This window comes from Letharia columbiana (genome assembly GCF_014066305.1).
Source record: "Letharia columbiana isolate WasteWater2 chromosome Unknown Sc0000042_s0, whole genome shotgun sequence".
In the NCBI taxonomy this organism is placed as follows: domain Eukaryota; kingdom Fungi; phylum Ascomycota; class Lecanoromycetes; order Lecanorales; family Parmeliaceae; genus Letharia; species Letharia columbiana.
In genome coordinates, this window is record NW_023501086.1 from 332,208 (window position 1) to 348,488 (window position 16,281).

At 49.6% G+C, this 16,281-nt stretch overlaps 8 protein-coding genes across 8 annotated transcripts; 4 read left to right on the forward strand and 4 right to left on the reverse strand.

Annotated features, from left to right (window-relative positions):
- Positions 1–519: 519 nt before the first annotated feature.
- HO173_009722 (uncharacterized protein) lies at positions 520–2,443 on the reverse strand (the record flags this gene model as incomplete). The annotated part of the gene is made up of 8 exons (XM_037311611.1): positions 520–669; positions 726–814; positions 871–1,290; positions 1,353–1,613; positions 1,663–1,890; positions 1,939–2,151; positions 2,214–2,321; positions 2,377–2,443. 8 exons carry the CDS (start codon positions 2,441–2,443, stop codon positions 520–522), a joined length of 1,536 nt encoding a protein of 511 aa, XP_037161558.1.
- Positions 2,444–3,148: 705 nt separating this feature from the next.
- Positions 3,149–3,619, forward strand: HO173_009723 (uncharacterized protein; the record flags this gene model as incomplete). Its single annotated transcript, XM_037311612.1, has 1 exon — positions 3,149–3,619. The coding sequence occupies one exon, from the start codon at positions 3,149–3,151 to the stop codon at positions 3,617–3,619; it is 471 nt and encodes a 156-aa protein (XP_037161559.1).
- A 375-nt stretch (positions 3,620–3,994) lies between these two features.
- HO173_009724 (uncharacterized protein) lies at positions 3,995–5,686 on the reverse strand (the record flags this gene model as incomplete). The annotated part of the gene is made up of 3 exons (XM_037311613.1): positions 3,995–5,429; positions 5,483–5,537; positions 5,596–5,686. The coding sequence occupies 3 exons, from the start codon at positions 5,684–5,686 to the stop codon at positions 3,995–3,997; spliced, it is 1,581 nt and encodes a 526-aa protein (XP_037161560.1).
- A 529-nt stretch (positions 5,687–6,215) lies between these two features.
- Positions 6,216–6,656, reverse strand: HO173_009725 (uncharacterized protein; the record flags this gene model as incomplete). Its single annotated transcript, XM_037311614.1, has 1 exon — positions 6,216–6,656. One exon carries the CDS (start codon positions 6,654–6,656, stop codon positions 6,216–6,218), a length of 441 nt encoding a protein of 146 aa, XP_037161561.1.
- Positions 6,657–7,088: 432 nt separating this feature from the next.
- On the forward strand, positions 7,089–8,156 carry HO173_009726 (uncharacterized protein; the record flags this gene model as incomplete). Its single annotated transcript, XM_037311615.1, has 2 exons — positions 7,089–7,143; positions 7,207–8,156. 2 exons carry the CDS (start codon positions 7,089–7,091, stop codon positions 8,154–8,156), a joined length of 1,005 nt encoding a protein of 334 aa, XP_037161562.1.
- A 334-nt stretch (positions 8,157–8,490) lies between these two features.
- Positions 8,491–9,510, forward strand: HO173_009727 (uncharacterized protein; the record flags this gene model as incomplete). The annotated part of the gene is made up of 1 exon (XM_037311616.1): positions 8,491–9,510. The coding sequence occupies one exon, from the start codon at positions 8,491–8,493 to the stop codon at positions 9,508–9,510; it is 1,020 nt and encodes a 339-aa protein (XP_037161563.1).
- Positions 9,511–12,771: 3,261 nt separating this feature from the next.
- HO173_009728 (uncharacterized protein) lies at positions 12,772–12,981 on the forward strand (the record flags this gene model as incomplete). The annotated part of the gene is made up of 1 exon (XM_037311617.1): positions 12,772–12,981. One exon carries the CDS (start codon positions 12,772–12,774, stop codon positions 12,979–12,981), a length of 210 nt encoding a protein of 69 aa, XP_037161564.1.
- A 1,731-nt stretch (positions 12,982–14,712) lies between these two features.
- Positions 14,713–15,967, reverse strand: HO173_009729 (uncharacterized protein; the record flags this gene model as incomplete). Its single annotated transcript, XM_037311618.1, has 3 exons — positions 14,713–14,857; positions 14,922–15,463; positions 15,524–15,967. 3 exons carry the CDS (start codon positions 15,965–15,967, stop codon positions 14,713–14,715), a joined length of 1,131 nt encoding a protein of 376 aa, XP_037161565.1.
- Positions 15,968–16,281: the final 314 nt, after the last annotated feature.

The following is a 16,281-nucleotide window of genomic DNA, read 5'->3' on the forward strand; positions in this document are numbered from 1 at the left end:
CGCAGCAATGTTAGGGCGAGGGTGAGGACATGGAGTTTGGAAGCGTTAAATGAGTTGGTGGAGGCGTATAAGAAGGGAGAGGGGGGAAATTGGTGGTGGATTTGGAGGCGTCGGGGCTGGGCGAGTTGAGTAGGCGGTGAGTTCTTAGTGAATTTGCAGCGGGGAGGAGATTGGAAAGAGTGAGATCATCTATTGACTTTTCTTTATACCATACCTTTGATCATTGGGCAGCGCGAAAAGTTGATCTAGGCATAGAGGGAGGCTACCAATGCCCTGTGAGAGACAGCGCTATTACCTAAAGCGTGTTATCTTCTCGGCACATGAATTCAATAAGAGAGAAACGTCAGGCATGCTATAAGGATACGCATCTCTACATCAGCTGTTGTGACAATCACGCCGAATGCAGCAGATATTTACAGCTCATTAGATTTTTGCGAGTTCGATATGTACAATTTGCCACGCGCGGCACCTCACTTGGAGACTCCAACGAATCCACTACTTGAAGAAAAATCCTGTTCTTCAAGCTTTTTCCTCATGGGTATAGTCGACTCCCACAAGACTCATATCTTGAATCTTCTTATCGAGGTCATCTTCCTGGTCATGCGTGATATGAACGGCGACAGGGTCACCAAATAGCTCATTGATCTCTTCCAGTGAAAGGCCTTTGGTCTGTTATGCAAGTCAGTAATGATGAGGCAAAGCTACTATGAGCAAGATATACGCACCTCGGGGAAAAACACCCAAACCAATGTGAAGGTACAGACATCGAGGCAAATGAAGACAAGATAGAACTTCCAGCCTATGTGAGTAAAGCCTGTGTCTACTTTTAGTATCGTAGCTGCAGTGACCACTGGTTCGGTGTCGACCTACTGACAGGCGCCACGCCAACGAACAATGCCGCCGCGGCCGTTTGGGCAAAAAGGCTCAATGCGACACCAATGCTTCTGAATTCCATAGGGAAAGCCTCTGAAACGACGACGTATTGTTGCGCATCGATAAACGTGGCATAAAACACCACGTAAAAGAAAATGAAGAAAGTGCCAAAGCCCAGTCCAACTTTGTTTGGTGTCTCTTGACCAACGAAATATTTGGTCAGGGCGGCTTCAAACGCCAGACACGTGGCTGTCCCCGCGATACCTATCAGAAGGCAGATTTTGCGGCCGAAGCGGTCCATGAGGGCGGTCGCGGCCACGATGTTGCCTAGCATGCCGACGATGTTCCAGATTGCGAAGAGTAGGATTGGAATCCCGCCTGTAATGCCGAGCCCGGTGTAGAGAGTGACTTGGTAGTCTGGTTTCCGACGCCGATGCTTAGCATGCTTCAGACCTAGGGGCATGCAATGATCGACTTACTGTTCACGACAAGATTACCAGAGCACGCGCTGCTGAGTGTTGCGCCACAGCCAATCAGGATTCTGCGCCGGTAGCTCGCCTTCTTGAAATAATCCCACCAGTGTACAACCCCAAGATTTTGTTTTTTCTGCTCATCTAGCGCAAATTGCTGGGTCATCTGGTAGAATTCTTTGCGAGCGAAGGTGTCGTCTGGGTCATCTGGTTGAGCGTGGAGCCTCTGGATGACTTGGAAAGCCTCGTCGTTACGTCCCTTCATAAGTACTGTTTTACCGTCAGCAACCTTCTGGAAGAAGAGACTTGAATGGCGTACACCATCGAGGACTTTCTGGTAGCTTCCAACTGCCAGACAGTAAGATCAAGGTGGGTATCAGTTGCACTGCGAAGGGAAATCGCCATTGGAATGATGATGTTGAGTCATAGTAGCATCCGAAACCGACAAAACCCGTGAGAGCATAGCCCAACCCAAGAGCAATTCCATGGAGTCCTACGTGGAAACCCCGATGCTTGGGTGGAGAAAGCTCTGCTTGGTAGAGTGGAACTGCGAGTGTTAGCCGGCGCCGGATACGTAGCAACCTTTGGGCCTTACCTCCACAGACCATCTGACCAACGCCCCAGCCCATGATGAAGCGGCTTGCGAGGTACATGGCGACATTTGCCGCGCCTGCCATCAGAGCGGCGCCGAGAATGCAGACCATGCAAGCAATCTGAATTGTTCGCAACCTTCCAAAAGCGCTCGCGGTATATGCAATAGACAATGATCCCAAGGCGCCACCAGCGAAGAACAAGCCGTTCATCGCGCCTGTGTCTGTGTTAGTAGAGAAAGCGAGCGAGAGAGGTTGCAACAGTATGCAGATGGTTCACCTAGGATCGTGTTTGTCCGAGACAGACCAGGACCTTTCTGCGCAAGGGCGAAGTAGTTGTAAAATTGAGGCTGTCCAATGACTTGGCCAATGATACTTGCAGCGTAGCCTGATGGCTGGTGTTAGAAGATTTCAATGCTTTCATCCTGCCTGACCTATCTTACCATAGGTAATGGAGCCAATCGCTGCAAAGATGGTGATGTATGAAGTGTGCCGATTTCTCTTCGCCATATCTTCGAGCTTCAGATTCTTCTGTGTATAAAAGGTGAAGAGAAAATGGAAACTGGAGTAGATACCAGCGATACTCACAGCAGTCTTATTGTCGGTTGTCTGGAACGATGAGTCTGTTGGTCGTCGAGACCGATAGCGTTGGGTCTTTTTGTGGAGAACGGCATTCCATACAAATACGCGTTGCTCGGCCACAATCCCCAAATTGGAGCTCAGGGCCAGCGACGTTTCATACTTTTCCCGTGATCAATGCTAAACGCGGCCACCCAAGCTCCATCCCCAGATACCTCAGAGTCGGGGCGGTGGTAATTGACTTTACCCCACACTGAAAGTCTAGATCCGACCGCTGTTGAGATTTCCCCGCACTGCGAGATTCGGGGTTATGGAGCTTGACCAAAGGCAGTCACTGGAGCCCACCGGTTGCAGCCAGCTTGCAGCGACAGGGGAGAAGTACGCAGTTCGAGGCGTGTAAAACTGACAGTTTTCCTCCTTCTAAGTATGAGGCTAATTACAACGGGTACATGGTCATTTTGTTGCCAACTCAGATTCAACTGTTGAAGTCGGTATTCATTGCTGAACCATCAATCTGGCCATTCCCACGGGCTATAACGAGGGCTGACCATTTAAGATATCGAAGACTTTGATCATGCAACAGTCTCGTAAGTTTAAGGCTCTAGCATGTCTGCATAGAGATTTAGTGACCTTCCAATGACGTCAATCATCTGCCAGATGCTGTCCGATCGGAAAAGCTTTGCCCAGAGTCGAACTACTGCGGCACTAAGGTGTTTCCCATTCCCTACTGGCTGCTCCGGAGGAGCGGCATACTCCGTTTCAGCTATCATTTGCATCACAAAATTCAAAAGCTTGTTCTCCTCTACAGAAAGAGGAGGCTCTGGCATAGGGATCGTGACTGACTCTAGCCATTTGGTCAACAAGAGGGCGCACTCCAAAGAACAAAGAGCGTGCTGCGTGGACCAGAAGAACATTTGGGTGTGGGCGACAAAGTTGATGCCCAATTTGATGGGTATGCTTAGCGCATGGGCACAATGCAAAGCAGCTCTGGTCATCCTTTTACCTCGTCCTACTGGCGAGCTCCTCTTTATTGACATTGCGATCTGCGACGGATCCCAGCTGCGCAGTGATCGGATGGGCCCAGTATCCACGTTGATACGAATGTAGGCTATGCGCAGCAATGCCAAAGAGTTAAATGAGAGTGGGCCGTGAGGGCTCAACGGATCAACAGAGGACTCGGGATTTCTTGCCCAGCTTGTCTGCCACGATCGCAACGCGTGTTCGAGCGTGATCAAATCTGCTAACGGTGAGGGCTCAGACCCTGCAAGAGTATAACGGGCTATCTGCTGGATGAACCAAATATGCTGGACCAATGCGTGTATGAGGATGTACCCGCCAAGCGTAGAAACGTCGGTCGTCCCGCTATCCTTGCTGCGTCCATTAAAAAGTTTGGTGAAGGCGCCTTGGAAATTTGGCTCAGGCTTCTCCTTCTGGCGTATTTGAATCCAAGCCTCTGCAGAAGTGGATTTCCACTGCGCTTCACTACAGGGAAGATCCATTCCGAGTGTCCGGTTCAGTATTAGGGAGGGGGATGTCGAAGGTAATGCAGTGAAGATTGAAGAAGCAATAGATGATGAACTTAGTCCTTTTGCTTCCTTCATGCTCTATCCAATGCTCCCAATTAGTGTCTTGCACCAGATGCTCTGGTCCCAATCCTTCATCATGGACCAAACTCTCTAGCTGGCTTCGCATAGTCATTGCGGCCCTTGCCAGAGTCGTATGCTCAAACCATGTTGCCATGGCCATGAGGAGCAAGAGGGCCTGTGCTGTTTCAATAGGCTTCCCAAGTAGATCCGCGGAGGTCTGAAAGTCAGCTTCAGAATAGGGCGAAGCATCCTGACCATGATGGGATCTGGAGAGCAAATATTCGTTATTCAGTCCTGAAGGCCTCGCGTTTCTACAGTCTCGCTCACGGATAGACTCCATGGCAACTGCCTCAGCAGCGTGAAAAATTTGCAAGCTTTTTTCAGGCTCTCTACAATATTGCGCACCAACAGCTGCAATAGCAAGGATGAGCTCAACGGAGGCGCTCGAAGTCGATACGGTGGGTATGTGGAGGAAAGGAAGATGTTCGTGGAAGCCTGTCACATAGCCGCCCAGATACCGTGATAGAGCGTGGCGGGTCGGCAGGACAAAAGACTTCGGGATAACACGTCGAAAACGCTCGAGTCGACTACCCAGGATTGTCCGTGAATGAGTTGAGATTTCCAACAAAGAGCTACGGCTTCTTTCGGAAGGACGAGCCGACTGTGGCCGTTCCTTTGGATGCCCTTCTGGCAGTTCTTCTGGCTGCAATGAGGGCAGTCGAGAACCAAAACGAGAAAAGCCAGTTTGATCTGTGTTTACCAGCCGCAAATTTGCGTCAGCGTTAGTACTGAAACTCGGCGGAAGAATATCTGGCATCAAAATCATTGGATCTGGCGAAAAAGAGGGCAAAGGCTGCTCGAATTGGGAGATGGTTGAGAACATTTGAGTAGGTAGAGTAGCGTTGTCAAGCAACATTAGATAATCATCGAAATCTGCGAATGGCAGCATCTGGGAGGCTGCGGTCTGATCTTCAAGATGGAGGCCGGGTGATGTGAATGGCTGAGCGACCTGCAGCGTGGCATTTGGCTCACCATCCAAAGTGGTCATACCATCAACATCCGGCATGATGTCATCCTGTCCCAACAACTGTGCAGATGGAGAAAAGATCTGGTGTCCATTGAAAGGAGTGTTGATGGAGCTACGTTGGTAGATCGCTTCATCGGTCACGATCTGTTGATATGTATCTGATCGGGATGGAGTTGTTGGCAGCTCTTCTTCTCCCAAACCAAGAAAGGTGGAAGTGGAAGATCTTGAACGTGGTGATTGAGCTGCGCCAAGTGTAGGACTAGTAGCGGAGTGTGCCAATCTCTTATGTCGTAGAAGGAGGTCGCTACGAACTTCTCAGCATTAGACCTCCTCAAAGGATGCAATTTTGTCTCTGACCTTCTGGTAAAGGCGTGAGGGCACACTGCGCATTGGAAGGGCTTTTCTTTGGTATCTATATTGGCCATGAGTTCATTGTCGCTCAGCCGCCAAAATCCATCCCAAATACATACGGGATCTTCGGTGGCGCTGAAGATGCTCAAGTCTGGCAAAGCTTCGAGGGCAAAGTGTGCAATCGAAGTTCTTCTTCTTGTTGGTACTCATGCTTTAGGAGTCATGGTGCTCAATACGAAAATGCTTTGCTTGAGGCGAGGTGGTTGTCGGTCTGCGGACCTCACGGTGTCATTGTGGGAAGCTCGCCATCCGCCATTGGAACATATCTCAATCATTACACGTAAGGAATCGGCAATTGATCTTGACGCGTTGCCATGAAGACGAATATTCTTAGCAATTTGAAGGGACAGCAGTGCACTATATGAATTATGAATTGATTGTCAAGGAAGAGAATTTCCGCCCCCTGAATGAAGTTGACGAAGTCTTGGCACCAGTCACAATTACCCCTCTTCTAACGCTTAATTCTATTAGCGCCTTGGCGGTAGTGAAAATCAACAATGGCCTGTCACAACTCCGCTCCATGTAAATAGAAGGACAACATCATCCTTCGAGCTCATCCAGACAGAACCGTTTTCAAAGCATCCATCTGATACCCTTGGCCTGCCCAGAAGTATACACCACCGCTAATCCTCTGTCCCCCAGCCCAAGCCCAAGCCCAAGCTCAAGCCCAATGCACGCCTCAAGCTTTGGCCTTCTCTGGCTTGTATTCTCCAGCCGCAGTCATTTCATTGATGACTCTCTCCGCAATCTTGAATCCTTCCAATCCCGCCGGCATACCACAATATACCGACACTTGAAGCACCGCTTCTCGAATTTCGATAGGTGTCAGTCCGTTGTTGATGGCTCCCCTGATATGATTCCCCAATTCCGGCCCTCGATTCAGCGCCGACAGCATGCCAATGTTCAAGAGACTGCGCTGCTTGCGGTCCAGTCCTGGACGATTCCACACATGACCCCAGCACATCTCAGTCACTAGGTCTTGCATCGGCTTCGCGAAATCACTCGAACCGCCTGCCAGCGCTTTGTCGACGTATGCATCACCGACTACCTCCCTGCGCGTTTTGATGCCTGCGTCGAAAAGCTGCTTATGGAGAGCCTCGATATCTGATGAGGATTGCATGGTGAAGAGAGGCTGATAATTAGGCTTGGGTGGATAAACGGTGGGAGTGAAAAGAATGTTGATGCAGTATTTCAAATTCTTAGACTTGCGAATTTCACTGTTGGGGTGCCTGCTTTTTGGCCAACTGACGTGTCAATGAGCTGTTTATGAGGAGATGGCTTTGTATTATTGTTGATTGGCAATCTGCACTGCAAGGTTGCCGAAGCTTCCGATGTTCAGAGAAAAGGTTCCCCACCTTCCCCATCTTCTCCAAATTGGGGTCGAATTTAGTTTGCACCCCGCAAACACGACTTATCGAACACAACCGTCATCTCGGCTATTTTTCGTAAGGCTCTAACCACAAGAAATATTTACAGACGATCAGTCTCCTCAACTTTCCCCGCCAACACCCACATTCTCTAATCCAATTTTCGAGAGACACCACCATCCACCATGACAGTAACCAATGGTCACGGTGAACTCCCTGCGGTCACGTATGGCTTCATCGGTATGTCTCATAGCTTTGGATTTCGAAGAGTACACTTGGTTCGCGTGGCTAAAGTATTAACAGGCCTTGGCAACATGGGATACCGCATGGCTAAGAATCTGCGATCAGAACTCTCAGCTGACTCGGCTCTTGTGGTTTGCGAGGTCGTACAGTCTGTGCTGGACAAGTTTGTGGGTGAGACGAAGGGACTGATCAGGGTCGCCAATACCCCCAAGGAGGTTTCCGAGCAGAGCGTAAGCTGCGACAATGCACCGATAGAAATCGGCTCGCTGACAGACATGAAGGACATCATCTTAACTATGCTGCCAGCGGGGAAACATGTCAAACAAGTCTTTACCGACCAATCTAATGGCCTTCTCTCCATCTCAAAATCTTCGAAGCCGAAACTTTTCATCGAATGCAGTACTATTGACGTCCCAACGTCTCTGGAGGTTGCTGAAGCCGTGTCGCAATCCGCTCTTGGCTCTTTTGCTGATGTCCCTGTATCCGGTGGTCCCACCGGCGCCGAAGCAGCTACTCTTACGTTCATGGCAGGCGGCTCTACAGACGTCATCGGAAGAGTAAAGCCCATCGTGATGACCATGGGCAAAACATTTTTCCACTGCGGCGGCGCGGGTGCAGGACTCGCCACTAAGCAGATCAATAACTACATATCAGGCATTTGTATGCTTGGGACTGCGGAAGCAATGAACTTGGGAATCCGCTACGGCCTCGATCCGAAAGTGCTGGCAGGCGTCATCAACTCTAGCACCGGGCGATCGTACAATAGCATAGAGCAGAACCCCGTCAAAGGCATCAGCCCTAATAGCTCAGCAGAACGAGATTTTGAGAATGGCTTTTCCATCGAGCTTTGTAAGGGCGTTTTGCACATGGCAATCAATTTGGGGGAGAGAGTTGGCGCAAGGCTCCCGCTGAGTCAAGGCCTGATCGACACTTATGAGGCGGCGAGCATGGATGATAGGTGTAAGGGCAAAGATTGCAGAAGTGTGTACAGGTATGTTGCGGATAATTGAGCCGTTGTTTGCAATAAGATCGTCGTCGGGGCGTAAAACATTCTTTTTGACTGCAGTTACATTTCTTACCATACATGGGACTCATATAAGATAGCGCTCTGATGTTCAAGTATGCGCATCAAGTGATTGTCGGAGACAATGGATTCTTTTTGGGATGTGTTCCGAGCGGTGCGGCTAAACAAAGCGCCTGCTGCATTGTACCCCGCTTCCCCAATTTTCGCACAGGCCCCAAGATGGAGATCGCGTCGTTCGAAGAGTTTATGCTTTTGGACTCATAATCAAAGTCAGGTAAAGCCGTCTCTTAGACTCTTACACTTTCAGATACGCGACAACAATGTCGCCCTCACCATCCTTCCTTCCTCGCCGCGCACCTCAGCAAAACTATGTCACAATCTCCGCCCTCCACAGCGGCACCTTGACACTCCCAAGTCACTTGTTTATCACTCCCACATCATCCTCTGCCCGTCGCACCGTCCCCTCATTGTCATTCCTAATACAGCATCCCTCTCCTCGCACACTTACAGAGAATGATCCATCTCCCACCCGTCTCCTCTTCGACCTCGGACTCCGCAACCCGCTCTCCACATACGCCTCACCGATTCAAAAACACCTCGAGACGCGGCACCCAATAAGCAGCGATCATGACGTAGTTCGAAGCCTCATGCAAGGGGGCTTGAAGCCGGATGAGGTGGATTGGATCATTCTGAGCCACGTCCACTGGGATCACATCGGCACGCCTTCATTGTTCATGAAAAGCAACTTCGTAGTGGGTGCTGGGAGTCTGCAATTGTTGCAAGGCTGCGGGGATCAGTCATCGGGCGGACACGCGCATTTTGAACCGGATTTGCTGCCCGAAGGACGCGTCTTGGAATTGCCTAGCACTGCGACGCTTGGCTCGGCCCCGACAAAGAATGGCGCCACAAATGGGACTGAAAAGAAAGAAGGTTCTTCGAGCGCCCATCTGCGGTCAGCCCGCTGGCAACCCCTGGCGCATTTCCCGCACGCCATCGACTTTTTCCACGACGGTAGCCTCTACCTAATCGACGCGCCGGGCCATCTTCAAGGGCACACCAACATTCTTGCGAGAATCGGGCCGGAAAAGTGGGTCTATCTGGCCGGTGATGCATGCCATGATCGGAGGATTCTTAAAGGGGAGGTTGGTATTGCGACGTGGGAGAATGAGGAAGGGAAGGTGTGTTGCATTCACAGTGATGTCCATGAGACGGAAATGACGCTTGAAAGGATCAGGGCGTTGGGGAATGCCTCGGAGGAGGTGGAGGTCATTTTGGCGCATGATGTGGACTGGGCGCAGGACGAGGTGAACGAGGCTAGGTTTTGGCCTGGGACTTTGTAGTTCCCGAGCGGAATGATTGGCAATCATTTTTTCCGATCTTGACAGGACAGCAGCAGCTACTTGTTGCCGTGAAGCATATTATGCATACCAATCACGTCGATTCCTCCTATCGCTGTGTTCTTAGAGCGAGCGTCTAGATAAGGCTGCGTATGGCGAAAGGTTACTATCGAGAGGAAGCAAAGGGGTTGCTGCATACGATTTCGCCTACCTGTATCTAAGAAGGTGGGATTATCTATGCTTGCTGCAGGAGCCTTCATCTACATATACTCAACTTCCAATTACTTTGGAGACTTTAGATTTTCGGCTCGACCTCAGGTCTTCCAATGGAACCCTTCCTTCAAACAGGATCACATCATCCACCAAAGCGACCTTCTCTTCCCAAAAGACGCCGGGTTCCTCTAAAGGGAGCACCTCTGCCACCCACAACGTCAGACCATCTGAATCATTCAAAGCCCCATATCCACGACTCCAGAAACTTCGATCAAGATTTTCCCGTCCTTAGTACCAGCAAACTCAAGTCCTCCATGAGTCCTTCACGAGAAACATAACCTCCTCAACCTTCATGCACACTCTCAGCAAACACTTCGATGAGGGCAGTTCAGCCTGCAATGACATGAACCTTCTATCTTCTAGGCCAGTTCGCCAAAGTATCCTAGTCGACTGATTTTACATGTATCCCTACATCTTTGGATAGCAACAGATCAGATAAAATCCTGGATTACTTGATCAACGCATGGCAACAACCAGCGGTCCAGCATTTTAGATGGTTGTTCCGAGAGATCTCTCGAAAGGCGAGAACATGTCACGGAATTTGCAGCAAAGAAACTTTATTCTTTGGGATGTGGGTTGATATCCTCGCGGCATTGCCGTCTTTTTGACCGACGACCTGATCAGAAGGGAATGAGTCTTAGGTTCTGAAAAATAACGAAAGAGGACGAGGATAGCACTGTTAGAACGGAGCCATACTATCAATGGAGAAGACCGCTGGAAAGATGCGCATTGCTCGCTGATATTAGGAGAGAAGAATGCGTGGAGGAGGAGGGGGGAACGTTAGTTGCCTAGAACGTAGTCAGATCATGGGAGTGAACCGTCACTTTTCAGCCAAAACAACTCCTTTCTATTGCAGGTATGCACAAATCGAGTCGAAGCCTTGCCTTACCTATACTGGGTTCCATTGACGTTCTGCCAAATATACCAAAAATATACCTTGGTCCAGTCAAAGCGAGACATAGCCTTGACTGTTGGGACCTTGCCATCCGACGGACAATATATGTCTGGGACCCTTCCTGGGAGCGTGTTGAGATTTGCTGCAGCACCTGTGTTGTAGCCACCCCGCCATGGTGGCAGAATAGAGGTATAAGTAGCCTTCTCTCAGCACTCTCATAGCTACTTAAATAAATAAATCAATCCTTCATACATTTCCAACAGAGCGACTGGCGCACGATCGTTGGATTACTAGTGATCAAGGGTGTCAAGCCAAACTATGGATGGTGGAACGTATCAAACGAAGCATACAAATTCGTGATGTAACTGCAAGTTCATCAGACCCGACTTTGAGAAAATAGCTCGGGCTATAAACAATCTTTCTTATACTGTATCTCGAGAATGGTGGCTCTGGGCCAGTATTGAGGGTTGTTTCATTTGGAAAGGACATGCAGTATACTGCTATATCACACGTGTAAGAACCTGAGGACTCGTTTTGGCTTTTCAAGTAGTCTCAAGCCTCGCTTCTAATCAATATTAGGTGGTTGGAAGGTCTCAGATATCCGCGCAGTAATAAGACTGCCCCTATGTCAAATCAGGAAGATGGCACGTCTTGTCTCCGCCCTTCCTGCCCCTCAGCAGCCAACCGACTGGGATGAATCAAGTGTCGATAGACTCTGGCGGAAAGCCAAGCCCCAAGATCTGACGAAAGTGTCTCAACATCCCACGTGCAATGGTCTTCGGTATTTATGGATAGAGACACTTTGTGTCCCAGATGGACCGCAAGAGGTCCGGGACAATGCAGTCTTGCGGATGAGGTCGGTCTACAGTAGAGCTGCAAGGGGTTTTGGAAATGGACCCAGAGCTCAGGCGTTCCACGATCAACAGCACTTCGAGGAGAAACTAATGCGCATCACCTGCTCGACTCGGATCCGCGGGCTTTGAGCCTTACAAGAGCCTGTCCTGGCTGCATAAATTTTCTTCCAGTTTGACGGAGAATATCTTGTGATACCAGAGTCACCTCTATACGAGAACCTCTATCTGATTGTCACCTAATCCCTCGCCTCGTTGTTTTCTTTGGAATATGGAGCCATGATATTGGTGGCTGCCTCGCCCAGATGTAGCTTGCCATAAAGAAGGTCTTCTAATGCTACCGCTTCTGATGTATTCGAAAGGTTCCCTTCAGATCACCTCTTGCTGCACCAGAAAATAACATATACCAGTGGAAATCAGGGTGAAGAAAGAATGGATGTAACTCTAAGAATCTTGTGATATTCACCCTCTGAGGGATGAGGGTGACTGTGAACTTGAGGAATTTCAGATCACGAACGTGATGTATTGATGATCAAACCCCTAAATGTGAGGTCAGTCATTTGAGTAACCTGGCTGACTGAAAGGGGACTAGCCTTATAATAGGGGCTGTACGTCTGATGGGAAGGAGCTGTAAGTGTAACCGCAGCCAACACCTAACAAACATGGGGCTGTACCTTTAAGAAGAAGGGACTGTACGTCTCATGGGAAATCGGATGTGGAAATGGGAGTGAGGCTTTCGGGCTTGTGTACTTCCTGGGAGGCGTTTAGTATCCGATTGGTTTCATTGGCCGTGAGTATCGGCCAAACGATCTCCCGAATCTCGGCTAATGACGGTTTCAGTCGGCCAGCGGGCTGGCAAATGACCCCCAAGACTTTTAAATGACGCATCAGTTAACGGCAACGAAAACTTCATAGCTCCATCAGAAACGGCCATCGCAAGCATTAATGTTGCATATTTTTTAAAATAACGTAGTATGAATGACGTTGAAGCAAATTTCTCTTGTGCGATGAATTCCGCACAGCCTCAAAGACGGAATATATAAAGGGGCAGGGCTTCTGCTTTCAGGTTGGCATTATCCAATCAAGACTCCATCCACACATTCATAACTTACAGCATCACACCTCTACCTGATTCATCAGAGAAGAAATTTCCCAGACAATCTCCTCCAAAGAAATCAACCACCTAACCACCAGACCACATATCCAAACACCAAACAGATCTCTCACCCACCGTCAACAGCAACAATGTCCGACGCTCTCATTTTCGAATACCTCTGCTCTCCCCGCTCCAGCAAGCGCGGCACCCAAGCATTCCACCACAACCACCCTATCATGGACTCCTCACCTTCGTCATCGAACAACCACTCCGACGTCCGCGCACCCATCAGCAGCAAGGGCGGTGAGAGCAAGAGGGGAAGCCTCAATTGGATCAGGGGAATGGGGAGGAAGGCCTAGGCTCCCATTTTGCCAACTGCTTCGGATAGATTTGCGCGAGTCATGCTTCTAATTTGGGGTCAAAGCGTTGGTTCTCGTGCTCATCGAGTTTGCTTCGTATGACGTTGGTAATACTTGGCTTGGGCAGCGGATAGTACTATGGATTCTCCCGTAGCTAGATACTTTGTTGGCGTTCAGCTAATATGTATAGTATATTAATCAACAATATAACAATTAATGCAAGCACTGAGCATTCTCTCTCCCTGGACAGCAGGGATCCTTGTGACATACGAATGTGTCAGGGCGGGTATTGGGCTCATGATCTTGATCCAGCCACTGACCAGTGGCCCAAGGTATCGCCAACGTGCCTACAGGAAAAGTCCCGTGGAGCAGCAGTGGAAATACAGCACGCAGCTCACCAGAGATCCGGTAAATTTGCGGCCCTGCCAGCCACAAGCGCGCAATTACTTACCAAAACAACGGTCCTCTCTCACTCACCCTGCTGAAACCCAACGCTACGTTGATACTAGTATGTCTTTCTCATCAAAAGGAGAAGCTAAGCCGAATGAGTATATTGCAGTTGAATCTGCAGAATGTGGATTACCCTAGCGGCATCCTGCAACTCAGCAGAGATAGATTCCATGATCCATCTGACGAGATTCATGGCCAGATAATGAGAAACATCGACGGTCTAGAGACTGTTTGCGCCCTCATGACAGTCGGTTCTCAAGTCAAGGTGCCCTTTGGGGCAATTTGACTTGCTATGCTGCTTCGTGCAATGGACATCTCCGCATGGCTTATCAATCCTAGGCCTCATACGCACGGACGTGATCATTCACCAATACCAAAAAAAAGGATTGCGGGCTTATTTCAGTACTTCCCTGATTCCGCGACATCATGCACAACGCCGTGTGGTGTTTGAGACAAAGGGTGTCTTAAGGATTCCAGCTCAGCCGATGGATGTCGAGAAAGCGAGGCTTGTCCTTAGCGCTCGAATGTCCGAAAAGCCTGAGTTTCCCACGTTAGCGTTCTTTGAATGTTTGATGACTAGATCTTCACGGTAGTGGACCAGTGTCTTGTAATGGGTTTTAATGTCATTCTTTGGTGTCTGGCACCATAAGCTACGAAGAAGCATAGAGGATTCGGGAGGCACTCGATACTGGCAGGATACAGCTATCTGGGGTTTATTCTCACAACGAAAGGAACTTTTGCAGGCTCGATATATGGTTTGAGAAAGCTTGACTCGCTATAGAAAAGAAAATTGCAGTCAGATATAATGCCAAAGTAAGCTGCGATTCCCCAAGAGGCTGCTGACTTTGGAATTAATTAGGCTTTCAACGAGTTCAGGCACTAGACAGGTATCGAGATACGGGTATTTATGTTGCTACTGTTGCAGTAATGATAACCTCTGCTTGGGTAAAAGGGGTCTGTGTGTGTGATTCGGTCTTATGATGCGTGAGCGCCATGTCTCGCCGTTAGCGGTTCGGGCTAGTCTACTTGTAGATCAAACATCTACTCGTACTAGCTTGAAAATGACATCATCAGCCGCAAACTAGTACTTATGTTTCAATTAAATTTCATCGATGCTTTCCTTCATCTATTGACATTATTTGGCGCCATAGGTTGCTGCATGTGCGGGCTTGCTCTTCAATGAGAGTCAAGCTCAGGCTACAGCAATACTTACGTTGTTTTCCTGCCGCTCAAAGCCGACACTGGGTCAATATTGATAGACTTTTCCCCCAGACGTGAAAGCTACTCATCGACGGCAAGACCTAACGCTTCCCTTCTACTTGATGCGTCCTCTTGAAAGTAAGGAGCTTCAGCTAGAGCTGTGACCCTTGTGCCGTGTCTAGGTTGGCTACCTTCGTAATCCCAGCTCGCGTTGTGAATGGTAATTCTGCAAAGACCGTTAGCATCGTCCAGATCTAGCATTGAATCTACTCCACCAAGGTCAGACCTACCTATTGTCCCACAACGCACTCGTACGCGGCGTCCATTTGAATCGAACCTGTATGTCGACGTTCTTCTCATAAACATCATACAGATACCCGAGGATGAGATCGCTCTCGGCCTTGTCTAAGCCCACAATCCTGACGGTCATCGCTCGATTTACCCAGAGCGCCTTCCACCCAGTCGCAGGATGGACCCTCACCAGTGGATGGACACGCTCCACGTACTTGGGCCCGGCCGTGGGATCATCTCGGTCAAGGTAGGCATGAGCAGAACGGTAGACAGCCTTCTTGCCGTCGATGATCTTGCGAAAGTTGGGCGAGAGCTTTTCGTAAGCTGAGTAACCACTGGCCCAGAGAGTGTCCCCTCCCACTGTAGGAACGGTGTCGTTGTGAAGATGGGTTACCCCTGCCGGCTGGCGTTCGTGTACTAGGTCCGAATGCCAGCGGGAAGCGCCCCCTGGATTGCGGAAGTTGGCTTTGGCTTCTGTTGCTTGCAGCTCCGGCCAGATTACTGTTACGCCAGCGACACCTGGCACCTGGGGTACTTGAGGCTGGAAAATGGTCAGTCTCAAGGTCTTCGTGACAGATAGTTGCCGGGGGGGGGGGCTTACATGCACTTCAACCTCTCCATACCATTCGCCCAGAGACCTCTGCTGCTGCGGCGATATATCCTGGTCCCGGAAGAAGACGACGCTCCTTTCGGCGATAAGCAGACCCAGCTCGTCTTTCTGTTGGTCGGTCAGATCCTTCAATTGTAACCCTACTATCTCAGTTCCAATATGCGCAGTCAAGTCGACGACCTTCTCGGCGGCAGAGAATAAAGCACGCTTTGCGGGATCGGCTCTTGCGCCAGGGTCGACATGCTCGCGGTGGTAATCGCGGATCTTTTGGACATCTTGTAGGTACAAAGGCTTCGCAGGGCGATAGGGATACCCGCTGGATAAATCTATTCCGGCTTTTTCGAGCCGCTTGCGCGATTCGGTAGGTAGGTTCAGCGTGTCCTTCTTTGGCTGGACGACGTCGAGTATTACTGGGTCAATTGCAGTCGGTGCCATGTTTTATGCGTCAGGGTTTTTAAGAAGTTCGAGACCAAAATGATTTCGATTGGCATTTCCTCGCATTCATATCCTCCTTTCTTGAGTAGACCCTTGCCTCTGGAACATCTACTACACTTTTTGCAAACCGGTCTTCCGCGCCTTGATTGTAAATCAATGTTGAGCGGGGTAGATCACGCAATTCTGTCAATCTTCGACTAATGCTGTTGTGTGTCTGACTTCACAACTCATCAACCATGCAGCTGTCACGCAATACTTACTCTACCCCGCTCATTGTCCGCTAATGCAGAATTTGCATCCTCCCACGGCCATCA